This window comes from Eretmochelys imbricata, chromosome 2 (assembly GCF_965152235.1).
Source record: "Eretmochelys imbricata isolate rEreImb1 chromosome 2, rEreImb1.hap1, whole genome shotgun sequence".
Lineage (NCBI taxonomy): Eukaryota > Metazoa > Chordata > Testudines > Cheloniidae > Eretmochelys > Eretmochelys imbricata.
Genome location: NC_135573.1, coordinates 68962980 through 68982648, shown reverse-complemented (window position 1 = coordinate 68982648; position 19669 = coordinate 68962980). Strand labels below are relative to the sequence as shown.

At 44.3% G+C, this 19669-nt stretch overlaps 1 protein-coding gene across 1 annotated transcript in view; it reads left to right on the top strand.

Annotated features, from left to right (window-relative positions):
• RP1 (RP1 axonemal microtubule associated) overlaps nt 1–19669 on the top strand; it is a 291326-nt gene that overhangs the window by 26901 nt on the left and 244756 nt on the right. Inside the window, exons 3-6 of the mRNA XM_077809001.1 lie at nt 8792–8955; nt 10438–10524; nt 13430–13562; nt 19383–19534. Coding sequence (XP_077665127.1) covers nt 8792–8955; nt 10438–10524; nt 13430–13562; nt 19383–19534 — 536 coding nt within the window. The remainder of the gene's footprint in view (nt 1–8791; nt 8956–10437; nt 10525–13429; nt 13563–19382; nt 19535–19669) is intronic.

Below are 19669 nucleotides of genomic sequence, written 5' to 3'. Positions count from 1 at the left end.
AATGTGAAGCAACAATGACTTTATTGCCTCTGCAAGCGGTGATCAAAGGGAGGAGGGGAGGGTGGTTAGCTTACAGGGAAGTAGAGTGAACCAAGGGGCAGGGGGTTTCATCAAGGAGAAACAAACAGAACTTTCACACTGTAGCCTGGCCAGTCATGAAACTGGTTTTCAAAGCTTCTCTGATGCGTACCGCACCCTCCTGTGCTCTTCTAACCGCCGTGGTGTCTGGCTGTGTGAAACCAGCAGCCAGGCGATTTGCCTCAACCTCCCACCCCATCATAAACGTCTCCCCCTTACTCTCACAGATATTGTGGAGCACACAGCAAGCAGTAATAACAGTGGGAATATTGGTTTCGCTGAGGTCTAACCAAGTCAGTAAACTGCGCCAGCGCACTTTTAAACATCCAAATGCACATTCTACCACCATTCTGCACTTGCTCAGCCTGTAGTTGAACAGCTCCTGACTACTGTCCAGGGTGCCTGTGTATGGCTTCATGAGCCATGGCATTAAGGGGTAGGCTGGGTCCCCAAGGATAACTATAGGCATTTCAACATCCCCAACTGTTATTTTCTGGTCTGGAAAGAAAGTCCCTTCTTGCAGCTTTTGAAACAGACCAGAGTTCCTGAAGATGCGAGCGTCATGTACCTTTCCCGGCCATCCCGCACTGAAGTTGAAGTTGATGAAACGTCCCTTGTGATCCACCAGTGCTTGCAGCATCATTGAAAAGTACCCCTTGTGGTTTATGTACTCGCCAGCTTGGTGTTCAGGTGCCAAGATAGGGATATGGGTTCTGTCTGTGGCCCCACCACAGTTAGGGAGTCCCATTGCAGCAAAGCCATCCACTATGACCTGCACATTTCCCAGACTCACTACCCTTGATATCAGCAGATCTTTGATTGCGTTGGCTACTTGGATCACAGCAGCCCCCATAGTAGATTTGCCCACTCCAAATTGATGCCCGACTGACCGGTAGCTGTCTGGCGTTGCAAGCTTCCACAGGGCTACTCTCAAGCCACTCTCTTCTCAACTGTGAGGGCTGCTCTCATCTTGGTAGTCTTGTGCCTCAGGGCAGGGGAAAGCAAGTCACAAAGTTCCATGAAAGTGCCCTTACACATGCGAAAGTTTCGCAGCCACTGGGAATCGTCCCAGACCTGCAACACTATGCGGTCCCACCAGTCTGTGCTTGTTTCCCGAGCCCAGAATCGACATTCCACTGCATGAACCTGCCCCATTAGCACCATGATGACCACATTGCCAGGGCCCGTGCTTTGAGAGAAGTCTGTGTCCATGTCCTCATCACTCACGTCACCGCGCTGATGTCACCTACTCGCCCGGTATCGCTTTGCCAGGTTCTGGTGCTGCATATACTGCTGGATAATGCGTGTGGTGTTTAATGTGCTCCTAATTGCCAAAGTGATCTGAGCGGGCTCCATGCTTGCCGTGGTATGGCGTCTGCACAGAAAAAAGGCGTGGAATGATTGTCTGCTGTTGCCCTGACGGAGGGAGGAGCGACTGACAACATGGCTTACAGGGAATTAAAGTCAACAAAGGGGGTGGCTTTGCGAGAAACTGAATGGCCCCCTCAAGGATAGAACTCAAAACCTCAAGGATAGAGCTCAAAACTGGGTTTAGCAGGCTGTTGATTTCACGGAGGGAAGGAGGGAGGAGAAAATGAATACAAAACAAATCTGGTCTATTTCTTGCTTTGAAACACTTCATCTATCTTTATACATCTTGCTGGCAGCAGACTGTGCAGTACGACTGCTAGCCATTATCATCTCCTGGGTGCTCGGCAGAAGACGGTGCAGTATGACGACTAGCCATCATCTTCTGCTAGCTGGAGGTTAAAAGACAGTGCACTGCTGGTAGGACTCAATCGCCACGAGACGAAACAAGGGAAATGACTTGGCTGAGTCACTCCCATGTTTGCCTAGGTGCCCAGTTAAAAGAGCACCCAGGACTACGTCGATGACGGCTACCAGTCATACTGCACTGTCTGCTGCCAAAAGGCAATAAACTGCTGCTGTGTAGCAATGCAGTACCGCGTCTGCCAGCACCCAGGAGACATACGGTGATGGTTAGCTGAGCGGGCTCCATGCTTGCCGTGGTATGGCATCTGCACAGGTAACTCAAGAAAAAAGGCGCAAACGATGGTCTGCCCTTGCTTTCATGGAGGGAGGGAGGGAACGGGGGCCTGACGATATGTACTCAGAACCACCCGCGACAATGTTTTAACCCCATCAGGCACTGGGATTTCTACCCAGAATTCAAATGGGCAGCAGAGACTGCGGGAACTGTGGGATAGCCACCCACAGTGCAATGCTCCAGAAGTCGACGGTTGCCTCGGTACTGTGGACACACTCCGCCGACTACATGCACTTAGAGCATTTGTGTGGGGACACACACAATCAACTGTATAAAAACGCTTTCTACAAAACCGACTTCTATAAATTCAACCAAATTTCATAGTATAGACATACTATCCTGGGTATCCTGGGTAGTGTATCCTGGGTTCAGAAGCTATTATTTGTTCTCACCACTGTCTCAGTTTAATGTCTTCAAACTGTGACAGTTCTTGAAGGATGGGAGTTTAACCTGGCATTGAGTGTCTATTCAGCAGTTTGTTTTATAATTTAATAATGACAATATAATTATTTAGCTGAGCCTTTGGCTCACACATGTATAACAGCACTCAGAAAACTCAGCTGATATTCAGGGGCAAAGTGCATCTCTTTCAAAAATTAATGAATGCTAGATTGCAGTCTTTATTTCTTATAAAAAGTGCATACCTCATGCAAGAGTGAGATTTTTTAGATCACTATTTTTAAGCAATCTAACGACTCCCAATTTCTGTTCCATTATACATTATTTTAATACTTTGTACTTATGCCATCTTTACACCATGGACCTCAAAGCACGTTAGAAACCAATAACTTAATCCTAGAACACTGCTGTGGGGTGAATATTGTGGCAAAACTATGAAAAGAATAAATTCATTAAGAGAGGCTATCTCACAGATATAACCTCCCTGGGAGAGGTTAAAAGCCACTACTGGTATCCAAATAGGGTTAATGCTGAAGGCCAAATCCTCAGCCAAAGGTGAAGGCAGCAGAAGGTCCTAAATACAGTTGAACAAATGTGGTTCTGTTGCACTGAGTGAAGTAGTATGTGGAGATGGGGTGCAAGTGTGTGAAATAGAGCTAGTGCTTTGAGAGCTAGGGGAAAGTCCATCCACTGTAGCATGGGGAGACTCATGTAGCTGGAATGGAGACAGCAAAGGGTACCAAATGTGTTGTGAGCAAAGCATTCATAACTAGGAGGTGCCACCAGCCAATCCCCTTCACATATTGAGACAGAGCAGCCAAAGATGTCACTGCAGCCTTGAGCTTACAAGAGTGCGGTGTAATGGCTCTGTAGTCAATCACTGGACATCAGGAGCTTTACTGTAATGGTCTTCCAAAACACCCAGTTCATATCCCATTTACTCAGCCATTGTGGAATAAATACAATTTGTTCAGTCACTTACATTAGGAATTTAGACAAATTATACCACATTGTCTTTAATAAAGGGGAGTTTACAGCAGCAGCATAACTACTAGGGGGAGAGAGACATGTCCCCCTCCATATTTCTGTTATCCTGTTGAAGGCTGTCTGAAAGCAAGAACTCTTGGTTTCTCCCAACATTTTTGTGTGTGTCATTTGCACCATTGGTTTACAACACCTATTGTCTCAAGGCAGTGCTTCCTTTGAAATACTGCAAAACAGAATGAAGGGGTTTTTGAGTGTCAAAATGTTTTGTTGACTGAGGGCCAGAGCTTTTAAAAGAACTTAGGTATTGCTTGCACAGGGATAGTTAAACACCTAAGAAAGGGCTTTTCAGTAGCCCGCCAGCCAGCTGTGTGGGGAGCCATGGAAGCAAGCCAGGAGAAAGGGTTGAGGAGAGGCAAAGGGCTTAGGCACTTAAGTTGCTGACCTGATGCATCTGGCTGACAGGCCAGAGGTAGGTGCTTCCCTCTGCTCAAGATTCTCAGCTGCGAACCTTCTCCTGGATTTAGGCATCTGAGCCAGGTCACCCCTAGTTAGTTGATGCCCTACAGGGTGAAACCGTCTCTCTTTTTCTCTGTCTCCTAGTCACATGAGACGCCTCTCTCAAGCTCATCGTGTGTTTCCTTGTACCACCCCTCCTATTGGTGGCCTGCATCCAGCCCTTCTACTATGGGCTCTGACAGGTACTGGGTCTTAGGTGTGCTTAGAAGAAGGAATACCCTGTCTAGTTTAAAAACCTTGCTCTGGGAACCTCCAGGGCTTTGGCCTGAGCCTTGCTGCAGCCATCTCCAAGGTACTTAGGCCGCTTTGAAATTGCTGACCAGTGGAAACTTGGGTGCCTGGGGACTTCGGCACCTAGGGGCTCAGGTGGCACCTGAGCTGCAGCTTTTAAAATGTCAATGGCACCACCATGGTGGATTTAGGAGCCTATCTGCCTGTTTAGGCACCTAAATCCCTTTCAAAATCTGACCCGGCTTTTTCACCATTCGATAACAGAGTAAGTCCCATCCACACAAGCTAAAAATGAATTGTGGTATAAGATGGTAAGGGTGTGACAGAATAAAATGTATATTATTTACTGATTACTTTGAATTTTAAAAATACAACTCTGTGCCCTAAAACATAGCTGCTAGTGTCTCAGCCCCCCAGTTGTCATTTTGCATGACACCGCCATTACACGGTGTAATTCTGAGTGACAGCCATGGCACATATTCTTAAAGAATTTAATGGATTGTGGGTGTGATAAATACACGGACTCATACTACAGTCAGAACACTGTCAGTCAGAGAAGCAGTGAACCAAAATGGCTAGGGGAGTTTGCACTTAACTAGTCTCTGGAATTCTCTGAGAAATAAGTTTTGCTGCTGCTTTTAAGCTTCCATTTCTGTCCATGCTCAGTGCAAAAGCCGGGAGCTATGTATGTACTGTAGTTAAACATAGGTTAGGCTATTATTCTGTACCTATGTCTATTTATTTGTGTCCATACAAGAAAATAGCCAGTGCTGTAATCTAAATCCTCCTCATGACTTGGGAAGCCATAACAGAATTACTGTACCTCTTTTTTTACAGATGGTTAAATAGAGGCACAGAATGGACAAGTTACATCACCTAAATCACTAATTAGAGGTGGGAATAGAATCTAGGAGCCCTTATTCCCAACTAGTCTTTTACTCTAACCATTTTACCACATGGCTGCAGAAAATATATATCTCAGTATGACCACACCATTTTGTGTGAGAAATTCACTTCTGTTGTGGATTGTAACTGGGGATCTTCCTACACACTTTCATCTGAAGTAAAGCCAATTATGAACATTGATAGTCTCTCTCAGGTCTCTTGCCACTAGACAGTGAGAGCCTTTCATGCTTCAGCCCCAAATGTAACAAAATATTTAACCCCAAACCAAAGCTGTTCCAGTGCGGATCATATACTTAGTAAACAACAGGTGATGTAGCAAATGCATATATTCTGCACTGGCTTTGTCACAAAGGAGTTAGCAAACACACCCCTTCCCCCAGCCTCCACTCCCTCCCAAACAGATTATCTCATAACTTTTTTCAGAGTGGAGTCTATATATTTGTAAGGATATAGTTTACATTACACTTTTATGCTTACTAGGGCCGGATGGCTGACCCTTACATGGGTGCCCAAGGAGAGCAGGGAGGGTGCAAGTAGCTTCTAACGCAAGTGCCTCCCACCATGCAGGGGCCTGCCATAATTGTGATACCTGCAGTATCCCTCAGCCAAGAGGTAGAAGAGTAAACTGTTCTCACATGTGCCCAAAGCATTTAAAAATCAGAAGTCAGACCCCCCAAAAAATCACACATTTTTTTTTAAAATGTGGTTTTTGGCATGTCTTCTGATTTTTGAACTCCCCCAGCTCACCTGCAATGCATGTGTGACAACAGAGTATGTCGGTACAGCGAGTTGGGGGTGTGACTTCTCAGCTCAAGGAAACCCCGGAGCTAACTCAGATTGACCAAGTGTGCTAAACGTAGTGTGTGGGTGAGGTGGGACAGGCTAGCCACTCCAAGTACATGCCGAATGCCTTGGACAGGTCTGACGTGTTGGCTAGTCACTCACGCTGCCACAGCTACACTCTGTTTTTAGTGCGTTAGCTCAATCAGAGCTAGCATGGGTATGTCTCCTTAAACTGAGAATTACAGCCCCAGGTTGAAGTGTAGACATAACTACGGTAAGGGAGAGTCCCTGCCCTGAAGAGCTTGCAAGCTAGAGCAAAGCATGGTGAAGTTTGGGAAGTGGGAACTGAAATTGGGACTCACCAAAGTCGGATAAGAAAGGCTATCAGACTTCCATTAGATAGGGACTTTTAACCCCTGCTGATTTGGGCAGAATTCAAACAGGTGACCCATAGGTGACATGCTCTCTTGTTCATTACCAATGTCCTGAGGCATACAGTCCCCCATACATGCTAATATTACACCTTTGAGATTGCAGCTTGCTTTCTGAAAAGAGGAGTTTATGAAATCAAGATCTAACTTACTAACCTAGGCTGGGTCTCCCACTCTTTGGACACAGAGGCACAATCTCCAGCACACTGTTCCTGATCTCCAGCATATACTCAGTTTGCCACACCCAGATCTTACAGGGAGAGCACCCATTAATCAAGTACAAAGAATTTAAAAAGCAACAGTCCAACTATTAACACAAGATCCAGATTCACCTTTAAAAACATTTTGCAATATAAAGTAATTAATTTGCATATTTTTCTACCCCCACCTGGATCATTAACAGGGCTTGACCCCACAACTTTCCACAGCAGAACCATTTTCTACTTCAAGGATAGGCGCAACTGGGGAGGGATAAACATGCTCTTATCCTCCACATGGAGCCGCCCGTATAGGGAGCCACAACACATACATTGCCAATGAGTTCTATTAGTATTTATGAGACAGCAGTGACAAGGCTGGGTATCAGGAGCCTTGGTTTCTATTTGTGATTTTGGGAGCTGATTGTGGTATACGGGTTACAGACAACATGAATAAATGTAACAATGTCCCTTGTTGGGTCATCTGCGGGGTGTGAAGCCAAGGTCTCTTGATGTAAAAAGATGCATCTCTATCTCTTCATCTAAAGAACCAGTTCTTAGCCCGGAAATGTTAGAAGAGTCACACATTTCTCTATGTGGTCTAGCTGCTAGAGGGGGACATGGAGCCACACTGTATTGGTGTCAATTGCACAAGCCCCTAATTTGACATCTTTCTTCTGAAAGCCTGTGTAGCACAGTAGTTGAGATTGGACTCAGTTATATTAGACCATGGATTCCAGTTCCAGCTCTGCTTTCTGCAAGCTCTCAGTTATCTTATCTGTGAATATGATGAATAATAATTACCTCCAAGGTATGAAACCTTGGCTCAAAATAAGGGCTGCAAAAGACACAGAAATGTCAACAGCAGTTCATTTCCAGTCAGTGGAAGAGCTGGGACTAGTGCACATGGCCTTGCTGTTTAGTGTGGTTTCTATGACGCTACAGGACACCATGGGGGTATTGCTCACTGCTTCTAAAAATCACATGAAGGCTGCAGCCTTTTGCATCATCACAAGATGGCTTGCAGTAGGGGGCCAAATCACATTACCTGCAGCAAATTCATGAGGGTAGGCGGTGGCCACGCTGTAGTTTGGCTTAACTATAATAATCATAGTGTCCCTGAAGTGTCCCTAACCTCTGTTTGCCAGATGCTGGCAATGGGCGACACTAGATGGAGCACTTGATGATTGCTTGTTCTGTTCATTCCCTCTGAAGTACCTGGCACTGGCCACTATTGGAAGACAGGATACTGGGCTAGATGGACCCAGTATGGCCGATCTTATGTTCATAGTGGACAGTTGCTGGCATCTATGGGCTACCGATGTTTTCACCTACATTTCTTCATAGTTAACTGTTTCATTATTTGGACTGCCACTGTGGGTACTTCTACACTGCCCATGGACTTGTGGTTGCAGCGTGGATTGGCATGCCCACACTAACTTTAACCTAGCTAGAATGCCTAGAAATATCAGTGAAGAAGTGGTGGAAAAGGTTCCACAGGGGCTGCATAAACCTGCTGGGGTCCTGGGTACATACTCGTTTTGCTAGCTCACACTGAAGCCTGTGTAACTGTGTCTTCACCGCTATTATTGTTCAAACTAGCTAGAATAAAGCTAGCACAGATATGTTTACACAAGCTGCAATTGCACTTCCAATTGCAGTGTAGACATACTCTGAGAAGGCTGTACTGGTTACTGAAACAAAAATACATAGCATCTGGTTGCTGACTTAATTATTAAAATACATGCTTTTGGTTGAAGAGAACTTTTATAAGAAGACTAAACCAATAAAGATATAGTGGACCTTTATAACTATGGAATTAGGTTGTGTGAAAAAACAAGATGCTCTCCATGTGGATGTAAGGTCACAGAAAATAACTATATGATGCTATATCATATATCATATTATTTGAGAAAGTGCATTCATGAATTAGGCTGTATCGTATTACATATGCACAAAGGAGCACAGTAAAGGATCTGCATTCAGTCTGACTTTTCTGGGTTTTTTTGAATGCTTAACCATGCAAACTGAATAATCACTTAATGGATGCTTTTTATGGCATATATATATAGAGAGAGTGAGATGTGTATATTTATATTTGTCTGTATGATGTTTAGAATTTTGATTATTGAAACAAATTTTGCCAGGGTGTCATGGGTTCAGGTAATTGTGTGTGCCCTTTTATGTTTTCATAGCTGGCAAATGGAAGGTGTCTGTCCTCACCAGTGATATGCCATCTGCAGGAACCAGCTCACAGGTTTATATTACATTGTATGGGGATTACAATAATTCAGGGCCTATCTTTCTGTATGGAGAAGAAGAGGAACTGTTTCAGAGGGGCAATGAAGACATCTTCACTGTAAGTAATAAATATTCAGTATCTTGTCTTTATTGTCCATAGTGGCCTACCAGATTACATAAAATGTGTAAAGCTGTGTGATAAAAGGGACAGTCAGTTTTTGTACAGTAGACCGGGAAACAAGTAATACTACTTTTAAATATAGAGATAAACCTAACTGTTTTTCTTAAATGCCAGTTAAGCTCAGTATATTTCAATATCAACTACTGTATATAGAACCAAATAATTAACTGCAAAGGATAGAGAAGCCAAACATTTGGTTTCATTTTTAAGACCTTAAATCTGAAATGAAGTAGTAGGGCTTAGATGGAAGTTAGGTGCCTAAACACCTTTGAGGATAAGGACCTTAATCTCTCTCTGCCTCAGTTCCCCATCTGCAAAATGGGAATAATGATACTTCCCTATCTTCCAGGGGTGATTAAAGACTGCAAGATGCTCAAATAGTACAGTAATGGGGGACCATAGAAGTATCTATGATGGATATTTTAACACAAAATCACCTGCACAAAAACATAATAGACATGAACTCCAAGTGTATCTAGGAGACCTGGAGGAAAAAGAAAATGGCAATAGTACAATAGCAGCCAAATTATCAACAGAAAAGCAAATTTCATTCACTAGCAATAGCTAGTTGACGAACTTCAGAAGCACTGGATGATGCTTCCAAAGATGCTCCGGGGAGCAGGTGGATTAGGGTTGCCTTACAACAAAAGCAAACACAGTTCCTCTTCCCTGTCTTTGTTTGCCCCCTACCCTCACCCCATTTCTCTCCTGCATCTGAGTTTTGTCATGGGAACAACCTTTTTATCGCCCTCTGGCCAAGTCTTGGCTTGGGCTCTCTCGGTTTGACTGGCATGCAAGCAGAGGGGAAGAGAAGGGAAGCCATGCATTTGTCCTTGTGTATCTCTGGGCAGGAAGTTCTTTATTGTTTGCTTCACAAAGTCCAGGGGAGTTAGCATCCAAGGGTTTGCTTCACATGCATCTCTGCAGTGTAAGTGAACTCAGAAGATGAACTCTCCAGAATGCTGTGGTGGGAGTAAACCAGTAAAGTAAAGTGAGTGGACTAAATCATGAGAAAACTCATATGCCACAGGATGAGAGATGCCCGTTAGTAAGTTCCCAAAGCCCAAATGATGCTCTCTCTATTGATAAGAGCACCCTGTTTCACACCTTGCTGCTTGACTGACTTGCATGCAAAGATCACTGAGATCGCTGCAGCATGTTTAGAGTTGGAAGCATGCACCCAGCACTGCCAAGAACTAACCTTCCAAACATAGACTTATAAGATAATGAAAGTAGACCATTTTGTATCAAGAGATGCTGCATTTTAAATGCAACACAATACCTGATTGTTACTGTTCTCCAGGAAACAGTTTTTAAAAGAGGAATGTAACATGCAAGTGATACCTACTGAACTAATTGTTCTTTGGAATTTTTCTTTTAAGGAGCTAGATGCAAATTATCCATTTATTTCCTTTATAGATTGACACTGGAGACATAGGAGAGCTCTATAAAATACGCATAGGACACACTAACTCTGGAAAATCCCCCTCTTGGCACTGTGCAGAGGTGAGAACCCTGAGCAGGAGTTTTATCTTCTGAAAAACAATTGTTGTGCCCAAACAAGCAAAATAAATAATAATAAAAAATCCTGGGAGAAGTATTTCAGTCAGATTCTGATGCTTATTGCATCACTGAGAAAAATATTTATTGTGGGTTGTTCTTGTGAGGAATTTTTGGCAGCCCAAGAGCCATATTGCTAAAGTTTCCCTTTTCAGTTTCTAAGGAGAAAGGAAAGGAGTCCTTGTGGCACCTTAGAGACTAACCAATTTAATTGAGCATGAGCTTTCGTGAGCTACAGCTCACTTCATCAGATGCATACCGTCATTCCACGGTATGCATCTGATGAAGTGAGCTGTAGCTCACGAAAGCTCATGCTCAAATAAATTGGTTAGTCTCTAAGGTGCCACAAGGACTCCTTTTCTTTTTGCGAATACAGACTAACACGGCTGCTACTCTGAAACCTGTCATTATGTAAGGAGAAAGGATGTCCACTGAATCTTTATGATTCTTCTAAATTACAAGTTATATACTGAGTATTCCCATTGTTTATTAGAGGTGTGGTTTGTAGCATAGATAGTATTAGTAATCCCCTAGTTCCATTTCCAACCCTTATTGAGACAAGGTTTGGCCAGTGTGCCCCAGGAAATAGGACAGAGGTCTGGGTGTAAGGATACCTGGTTTCTATTCTCTGCTTTGCCAATTACCTACCGTGTGGCTGTGAGCAAGTCATTTCACCTCTCAGTTTCCTTACCTGTAAATTAAGGATAACAGTATTTAACCTCCTTTAGCACTTTGTGAGCTACAGATGAATAGAGTTTATCATTATAATTCATGTTTGAGGGCAGATTCAGATGTGGTATCAATGGTTGCAGTTCCACTGAAATAAACCTAGCTACAATCTTGTACACCAGATCCATGTATGGGCAGGATTCTTTGACCACATTTCCCTAGTAGCTGCATGCCTGGATGGAGAAGTTGTATAACTACTAGGTTGCCAGGGAGTCCAGGTGGTTCCTTAGCTTCTGGCCTGGGATCTATGGGACATCTCTTCTAGCTCAGTTGCTGACAGTCAGAGTTGAAGTGTTTCCCAACTCCTGTTGGCTTTTGGGCGGCCTGAAGTTTCCTGGCTGCCAGAAGACCCTTTAAGGATTCCGGAAGGCAGGAGCTCATAATGGAGGAGAGCAGCCACTCCATGCCCCCAACCCAAATGCTAGAAAAGATTGGAGGGGCAGGCCACCAGCCCTCCTTAAACTATGTTTGGGGGAAGGGGGTACTAGAAGAGGGGAGAAGCTGTCATCCAGGGAATGGTTATTGATATACTTATTTATTTATTTATTATATACTTATTATTTATTTGGGTCATATATAATCTGACCCACTAAGTGAATCTGCAGGTGTGGGCCCTGCACCAGGCTCGGTGAACAGACCCTGCAAGGTCCGCATTCTGTGTGGTGCATCTATTTAAATTGAGAAACTAAAGAAGTCAGGTAAAAAAGGAAAGAAAAGGTGCTTGGGCTCTTTCTTTTCTCCTCGCCTTGCCTGCGCGCATGCAAGCTGGTAGATCTTAATTAAAATCAATAGCACTTCAGTGTACGCTGTTGATTCTTGGCTCACAAAGCCTGTTTTGTCTACTTACCTGGGCTCATCTGAAATAAAAACGGCTGGATCAAGACCTCAAACCACCACAGCTTTTAGGCAGCAGTCCATCAGCTTTGTAGGGAGAGGCCAATGGAGCAGAATATCTTCTACAAAGACCCCCACATTTTGTGCAGTAGAATTAACACAGTATTGTTCTTTACTACTACGGAATCTGGGGAGAGGGGAACAACGCGGTAGGCTGGGGAGACAAAATGGTCAGCACTATCTCCTGGGAAACCCATGCATTCTCCCGCAGATATGAAACCAAGAGATCACATTGCATTACTTTTGTGCTGCAAATGTTCAGTAAGGAGCTATATTGCTGGGCAGCCCCACAGAGGTGCTAGCCCTCCCTGCATAAACCCTTACATCTGTGGCTTTCCTTATGGCTCTCCCAGCATTAAGATGGTTTGAGGTCTATTCATGGCTACAAACACCTCCCTCAAGCAGGGTGCTACCTCGCTTGTGCAGTAAGTGTTCCCCTCCCACATGTTTTTCCACAGGAGATAACAATAGGCTTTGGGTTTTCCAGTTTTCTTCGAGCTAGATTAGAGAGTTTGTTTCACCAGCATTTGTGGTGAACCTCTTGCAGTCACTTTCTTTTCAATATAGTATTCCAGCCCTGGAAGAGTGGGCAGCAGTAAGACTTTCCAATAATTGGGATTCCCTTATATTACAATTAAAGGGACATGTCAGACCAAATGGTGTGAAGCTGCAGTTGGCTCAGCCCAGGAGAGTGGGGAGTGGGCAGAGGTGGCTTTATGTCACCTTTGCACCTCCTTAATCTTAGGTTGGCCAGGGGGATGCTGAGCTGTTGGTGCTACTCTAATATATGGCAGCCTTGGCCAGCTGCCTTTGGGAGAGTCTGCAGCTCAGAATAGTCGGAGCACAAAACGCTGATTGTTTCCCTTCCGCTCCTGGCGCCCCTTCCCTATTATTTTTCTATATCAGAGGCTGCATAGGAGGGTAGCATAGGACTGCCTATGACATTCCTGCACCACTTCTGCACTGGGGCGATCCCCCAGGGGGGCCTTCATGGCTCCCTTGTGGCACCAGAGCTGCAAACGGGCCAGAGCAAGAGCCAGAATCTGGCTCTCCATCCTAGTTCCAGATGTTGCAATAACATCTGCTAGCACAGAACCCTGCAGCTGTTTGGAGCCCCACTGATGCTAGTAGGACTTGGCACAGGCTGAGAGATCTGTCCCAGCAGAACCGACTTCAGGATTGGAGTCTAAGTGACTTAAACAACTGATAATTGTCATTGCTATTATAGGTGCAATTGCAGAACATTTACACAGGAGAACAGTTTTCTCTTCCTGCCCACCGATGGCTGGCGCAGGACCAGGATGATGGCGAAATCTGTCGGGAGCTTCCTGTTTTGCGACGGGGCCAGCCTGTTCTTCCAGGTAGGTGAAATAATGCATCAGGCAATTCAAGTTACAAACTGCCACCCGGATAATTCAATTGATTGGTTTTTATCAATTACCTACTTCTGTTTGACAGCTGCAATATGTTTTCTCTGGTCTTTTCCCTTGTGAAGGCTGGGCATGCACAGCCCCTAAGCTGGAGGTGTAACAGGGACGGAACCTGCAATGTCTTTGATCAAATGTCTTGAATTTCAAAAGTCCTTTAGACTTAGGATTGTCTCACTGAGGTTTTACTGATAAAGGCAGCCCTGTTTACTTTCCACCTGGGAACTCAAACAATGGTGAATAAACCTCACAAGATTTTTTTGTTTGTCTTTTTACTTATAAAAAAGATCAGGAAACAAAAAACATATGTAACTGTCATGATGCCATCACATACAAACCACAAACAGTACTAGGAATATCATGGAAATTGCAGTTTTGTAAATATGTCATGTATTTGACTAATATACTTGCTATTTTCTTTTCTGTTACCTGTAGACGTGCATAGACCACACTCATTCAGAGCTGTTTTAATGGGTGTGAGGAGCAAAGCTAAACAATACTTTAAAATGTTCATAAATTTAAGTGGATCTGCTGATGACTCCAGACATAGACTGGGGAAGTGGGAGATGGGTGACATGGAGGACCAGGAGTCCCAAAGGTGGCATGTTGAGGGGGGCGGTGCACTGGGACAGACATGGGCTGTGAATAGAGGACTGGATGGTATGGAGCTGTGTTATTTGTGTTATCTATGGCTGAGCTAAGGTGGGGGAGGAGGCAGAAGGACATGAAAAAGGCATATAGTGTGGGACCCTAACACAATATTTAAGCTTAATCGTACCTGCCCTTGAGGTGAAAGAAAAGTCCTTTCTGTCCCTTTGCACCCAACAATACAACCATATAGCTGGTAGCCATAACCGTCTCAGGGAGGACTATGTAGAAAGGCTAGCCAGCATTAACCACAGTGCTCCAGGATTCTGAGTAGGCATGACCATGGTCCCACCCCCATACACTGGATGTTTGCTGCAGAGAAACACCAAAAGGCATGGCTGGCTAAACCCATAAAATAGGTATGGCCATTGCTTCTCTTAAATCCACTCTCCCCAATGCCACACAGGCATTATGCCTGCTCATTCTTCTAAAAGACATGCCATAGTTCAAACAGGAATTCATTTAGAGAGGTCCTATGGCCTGTGTTATATAGGAAGTCAGACTAGATGGTCACAGTGATTCCTTCTGGCCTTATAATCTATGAATCTGTTGCAGAGATATAATGTCTTTGGGGGCCCCAGGCTGTACTTCTTTTCCTACCATCCAAATATTATTAGAGTGGGGGAAAGAGAGGGAACAGACAAGCAAAGTAATCATGGTTAATTTAACAAAAAAAAAACAAAAAAAAACATACCTCTAAACAGGCTACATTCCTCTCCCTCACAACTCAGCCCTCTTCCCTGACCCCAACAATTCCCAGCTTCAGATTCTATGACCCTAACCCTACTCTCCCAGTTTTCAACCCCTTCCCTCTATATAGATGAGCAGTTCATTCACGAACCAAATAAATGATTGATATCTTGGTTATCAGATAATCTTTATCTTGTTATGCCTTGAAGCCTAGCACCACACTTAAAATAACATCTCATGCTGTATCCTATGGTTGGCAATTTCTCCTTCTTCTCAAATCAGAGAGAGTGAAGAACTTCTAAACCCTAAACAGTTCTGCCAACCACATAAAAGAGAGGTCATGATGAAGATTTTGGGTTTCTGCTTTAACTAAAACTTTTCTTACGGGTATATTTCTGCTTCAGAAACAGACTTTTCACTTCTGAGAGGTTGGTTTGATAACACTGAAGAAGTAAAGAGAACTGGATTCAGTATGAAAGTGAGAGGATCTAGGGGAACTCTTAAATCTGATATTCTGAATGAAAACAGGGATAAGGCACTAGCTGTTGTAATGGCTTTTTGTAATCACAAAAATAAATGTATTCATTAAATAAAACCCAACAGACATTGTGGGCCTGACTTTCAGTGGAGCTGAGCACCTTCTGTTTTCATTGACTTCACTCGGACTTGTAAATGCTCAGCACCTCTGAAATTCAGGTACTATTTGAATCTTATGTTTACTGTATTTTGCATCTATTATAGGCCAAGCAGGTAGCACCATCTATACTTAAAGTTGCCTGACATTTCCCATTATAACACCCTGATTCACAAGCTCCTTTGCAGTTTCCCTGCTGCTCTGGGAAAGGAATAAACTGTGTCAGGTCACTACCTGTCATAGTGTGTGCTGTCCGATATACCTCCTTCCACCCCTGCTGCCCACTTGTGAGAGGTGAGGACAATGTAATGATGCTCTGGAGCTGGCTTACCTCGATTCCTGCCCACTCTGCTGCCTAAGAATGCCTTATGCAGCCTTACTCCCGTGTACCACTGGGTCATGATTTGTCCCTAAATGGGACAGACCCCAACAGAATCTTCATTCCCCTCAGATATCTGCCTTCGGCCTCAGTGACTGTAACAGCAGTGCCACCAGGGGACTATCCTATCTAATTCCCTTCCCCGGTTCCTGACCAGCTCAACTGTTACTGAGACCTTCCTGAGGAAATGAAGTCCCATTGGGTTGGCCTGAAGGATGCTGAGAAAAGCTTGGGAAATGACGCTCCCTCACCCCATTGTTACATTTGGAATGAAGAGAAAGCAGCGATTTCTCCTCCTCCCCCCACAAATAAACATGTTTCAGCAGTATCTGTTCAGAAGCAGAAGGGGATGAACGCTATTGTACTTCTGTAACCCTTCTGCCAGGCCAAGTTGATAGCAGCAAGGGCCGGGTTCAGTACACAGGGGTTCCCTCTCATCAAAGCAAATGCAAAACTGGCTCGAGCCCCCACCCAGTGACCTGGGAAAATCTTACACACTCCCTGGGCACCTCAAAGAGGCAATACTTCCCCTCTCGCAAGCACAGAGTCTCGGTGTAGCAGAGAATCTTTAATAACATGAGGTAAACGACATCACCATTAAATTGGGGAAACACCACAACTAGTGTTCATTAACCAAACCATGAGCAAAGACCCACCCCAGAAAATTGGGCCACATCCTTTCCCTCGAATTCTTGAGTCCCAGAACCCAAATGTCTCTTGAGTCCAGCAATCCACAAATCACCCAAAGTTCAAAAAGTCCAGCCCCAGAGTTCAAAAGTTCATCTGCAGAGTGTTGCTCCCCAGTCTGGCTAAAATGTGCCTGTGTGTGGGGTGAAAGAGGTAAGGGGCACCTTACCTGTCCTGAAGCTGACTGCCCCACAGGGCTCTGCTCTGCTGTCTCACGAACGGCTCCGCTCCACCATGACCGGCTCCGCTCTGCACAGCTTGCCATCTCACGAACACTTCACTCCGCCGAATCACGGACAGCTCTGCTCAGCTCGCCGTCTCACGAACACGCCGCTGTCTCACAAACGGCTCCACCCTGCACAGCTTGCCTCGCCGTCTCACGAACACTCCGCCAGCCTATCCACGAACAGCACAACTGCACTCTAGTTCTTCCGGCTCCCCACTACTTGACACAGTGCTCAGTGATTCCAGCTCTCAGTGATTCCAGCTCATAGTAGGGGAGCCTTAGTGCTGGTGCACCATAAGGCCAAAATGAATTCAGCACAGTACCTGTAGCAAGACTCTTAATAGACCCAAAATTAGCTCTGACATTCCACAATGGAGAGAGACAGAGGTGCAATTGGTGTTTCAGGCCCTCACAAAGGGGCCCACGCCACCAGGTACAAATACCTGTCTCAAGCCTCTCTCCATTCACAGAGTTTTGGAACCCATGTCCCTTGCCTAGCGAGTGCTACTTAGTTGACGGTGAGTCCCTCCATCATAACAAAAGGCCAAGTACAGTTCCAAGCACAGTTCCCATAATCAGGGTAATAACAATTTATTCTTCCCACCCCAATAACAGAGACACTGGGGATCCCACAACATCCAAAGTGACCATTTGGGCAGTTATGGCCTCATTCTAGGCTGGGTGGGTGTGCCTATGCAAATGAGATCAGCCCCTGAAGTTCTTTTCCACAACTTGTCACACATCACCACCAGATGTCAGGGTGGAGCTCATCCTGACTCTGCTTACACTTCAATGGTAGCAGAATCCTCAATGTCTCTCACAAATGGCAGGCCAATTTTCAGCTCCTGCATCAAGGAGGCAGGCAGCATTCGAATATCTATTAGCACCAGCAACCGCTGCTGGGGGAGACAAATCATTATTTGCTATTTATATTGCACTAACGCCTTCGAGTATGCCTACGCTGCAAAGAAAAACCCACAGTGCTGAGTCTCAGAATTCATGTCAATTGACTGGGCTCACGGGGCTCGGGTTGTAGAGTTAAAAATAGCAGTGTAGACGTTCAGGCTAAGGCTGGAACCCAGGCTCTGAAACCCAGAGGACCTCAGAGCCCAGGCTGCAGCCTGAGCCCAAACATCTACGCTACTATTTTTAGCCCTGCAGCCCGAGCCCTGAGTCAACTGACTTGGGCTGTCATATGGCACCATGGGTTTTTTATTGCAGTGTAGACAGATGCTTAGAGGCCTCAGTCAGGTTCATGACCCTGTTGTATTAGGAGCTGTACAAACAGAAGGTCTCAAGTCAGAAGAGCTTACAATCTGCAAATGGCAAAAGAAGCTTCCCAGTCAGAGGGCTAGAGGCGTAGATGGCAGAATGTTCACATTCCCATACGCACGCAGCTCATGTCTGCACACATGCCCACAGTAACATATTCGACCATATCAGGGATTGGAGCAATTATTGTCTTAATTTAAAATGTTCTCAACCATAGGCTATCGACTGCCCAAAGTCCATAGAAAATGTCCTTGATCCAAAAATAAAACAAAGAAGGGAAGATGGCAGTGCCTAGAGGATAGAGTTAAGGTTGTTTTGGATGCCTGAACAATGTTATTCTAAACTCTCAGCTGTTATCTTTTCTTTTATATTTAATCTTAATTTTGAATTATCTGGTTTTTAATGTCACTGCCTTTTTTTTCAGATTTATAGCTGCGTAAATATAGCCCATAAATTACCATTCCCAATCTTAACTACAGTTTAACAGTGTTTTGCCTGGGAGTTTTATTTTATGTCATATTACATATTTTGTATTAAACACCCAAAGGTGTTACAGTTTTCATTTATAGCCCTTCCCTTCCCTCCCAAACTTATAAAGTGATTAAAGAAGATTCCCCATTAAATGAAATAAAGGAATAATCTACTATTATTATTGCCAGAAGCACTGAAATATTAAAGCAGTGAAGCATTCTTTGATGCTGTAAAACGGAGACAATGGTGCTAGAATTTATTTTTTAACCAGTGCTTTTAAAGGGTTGATGGCTGCTGTCTGGCATATTTGTGGTCTGACTGCTTATGTTGACACTAATCTTGGATTTACTTTGTTTATTTTTCTGCTTTATAATGACTGTAAGTGGTGCTGTAGGACAAAGATATACTGTTGTGCATTTAGAGTTGATTTTCAATTTGCATTTGCCACTGGGAATACCAACCTGGGGTAAACAGCATGCACACAAAATCAAAACAAGTTTGTGTGTCACTTTACTTAATATTAAATGGAATTTTTATGAACTGAAAATTACGTGATAACTGATCCTTGATACAGATGTATTTAGACTATATAGTCACTCTGCTTTTCAACTGGAGATTGAATTGATATTGATATCAACTGTAGTAGTATTTGCAAAAAGAAAAGGAGTACTAGTGGCACCTTAGCGATTAACCAATTTATTTGAGCATAAGCTTTCATGAGCAAAACCTGTCTTCTTTTACTGTCAGTGACTGTATATGAGGTGCATGTGACAACAGGAGAGCTGTGGAATGCCGGAACAGAAGCTGATGTCTATATTTCGATCCATGGGGAAGAAGGCGATACAGGCTCCAGACAGCTACTTAGGTCAAAGAAGCCTAGGAAATTTCTAAAAGGACAAGTGAGTGACAAGAAGCATACGTCCCGATCCATTTGTCTGTCCTTTCTAGCTCTCTACCTTGTAAGATCTGAGGCTGTTACAGGCCAAGGTAGGACTTACACTAACAAAAATCACTGGTAGACTGCAAAGTTTGTA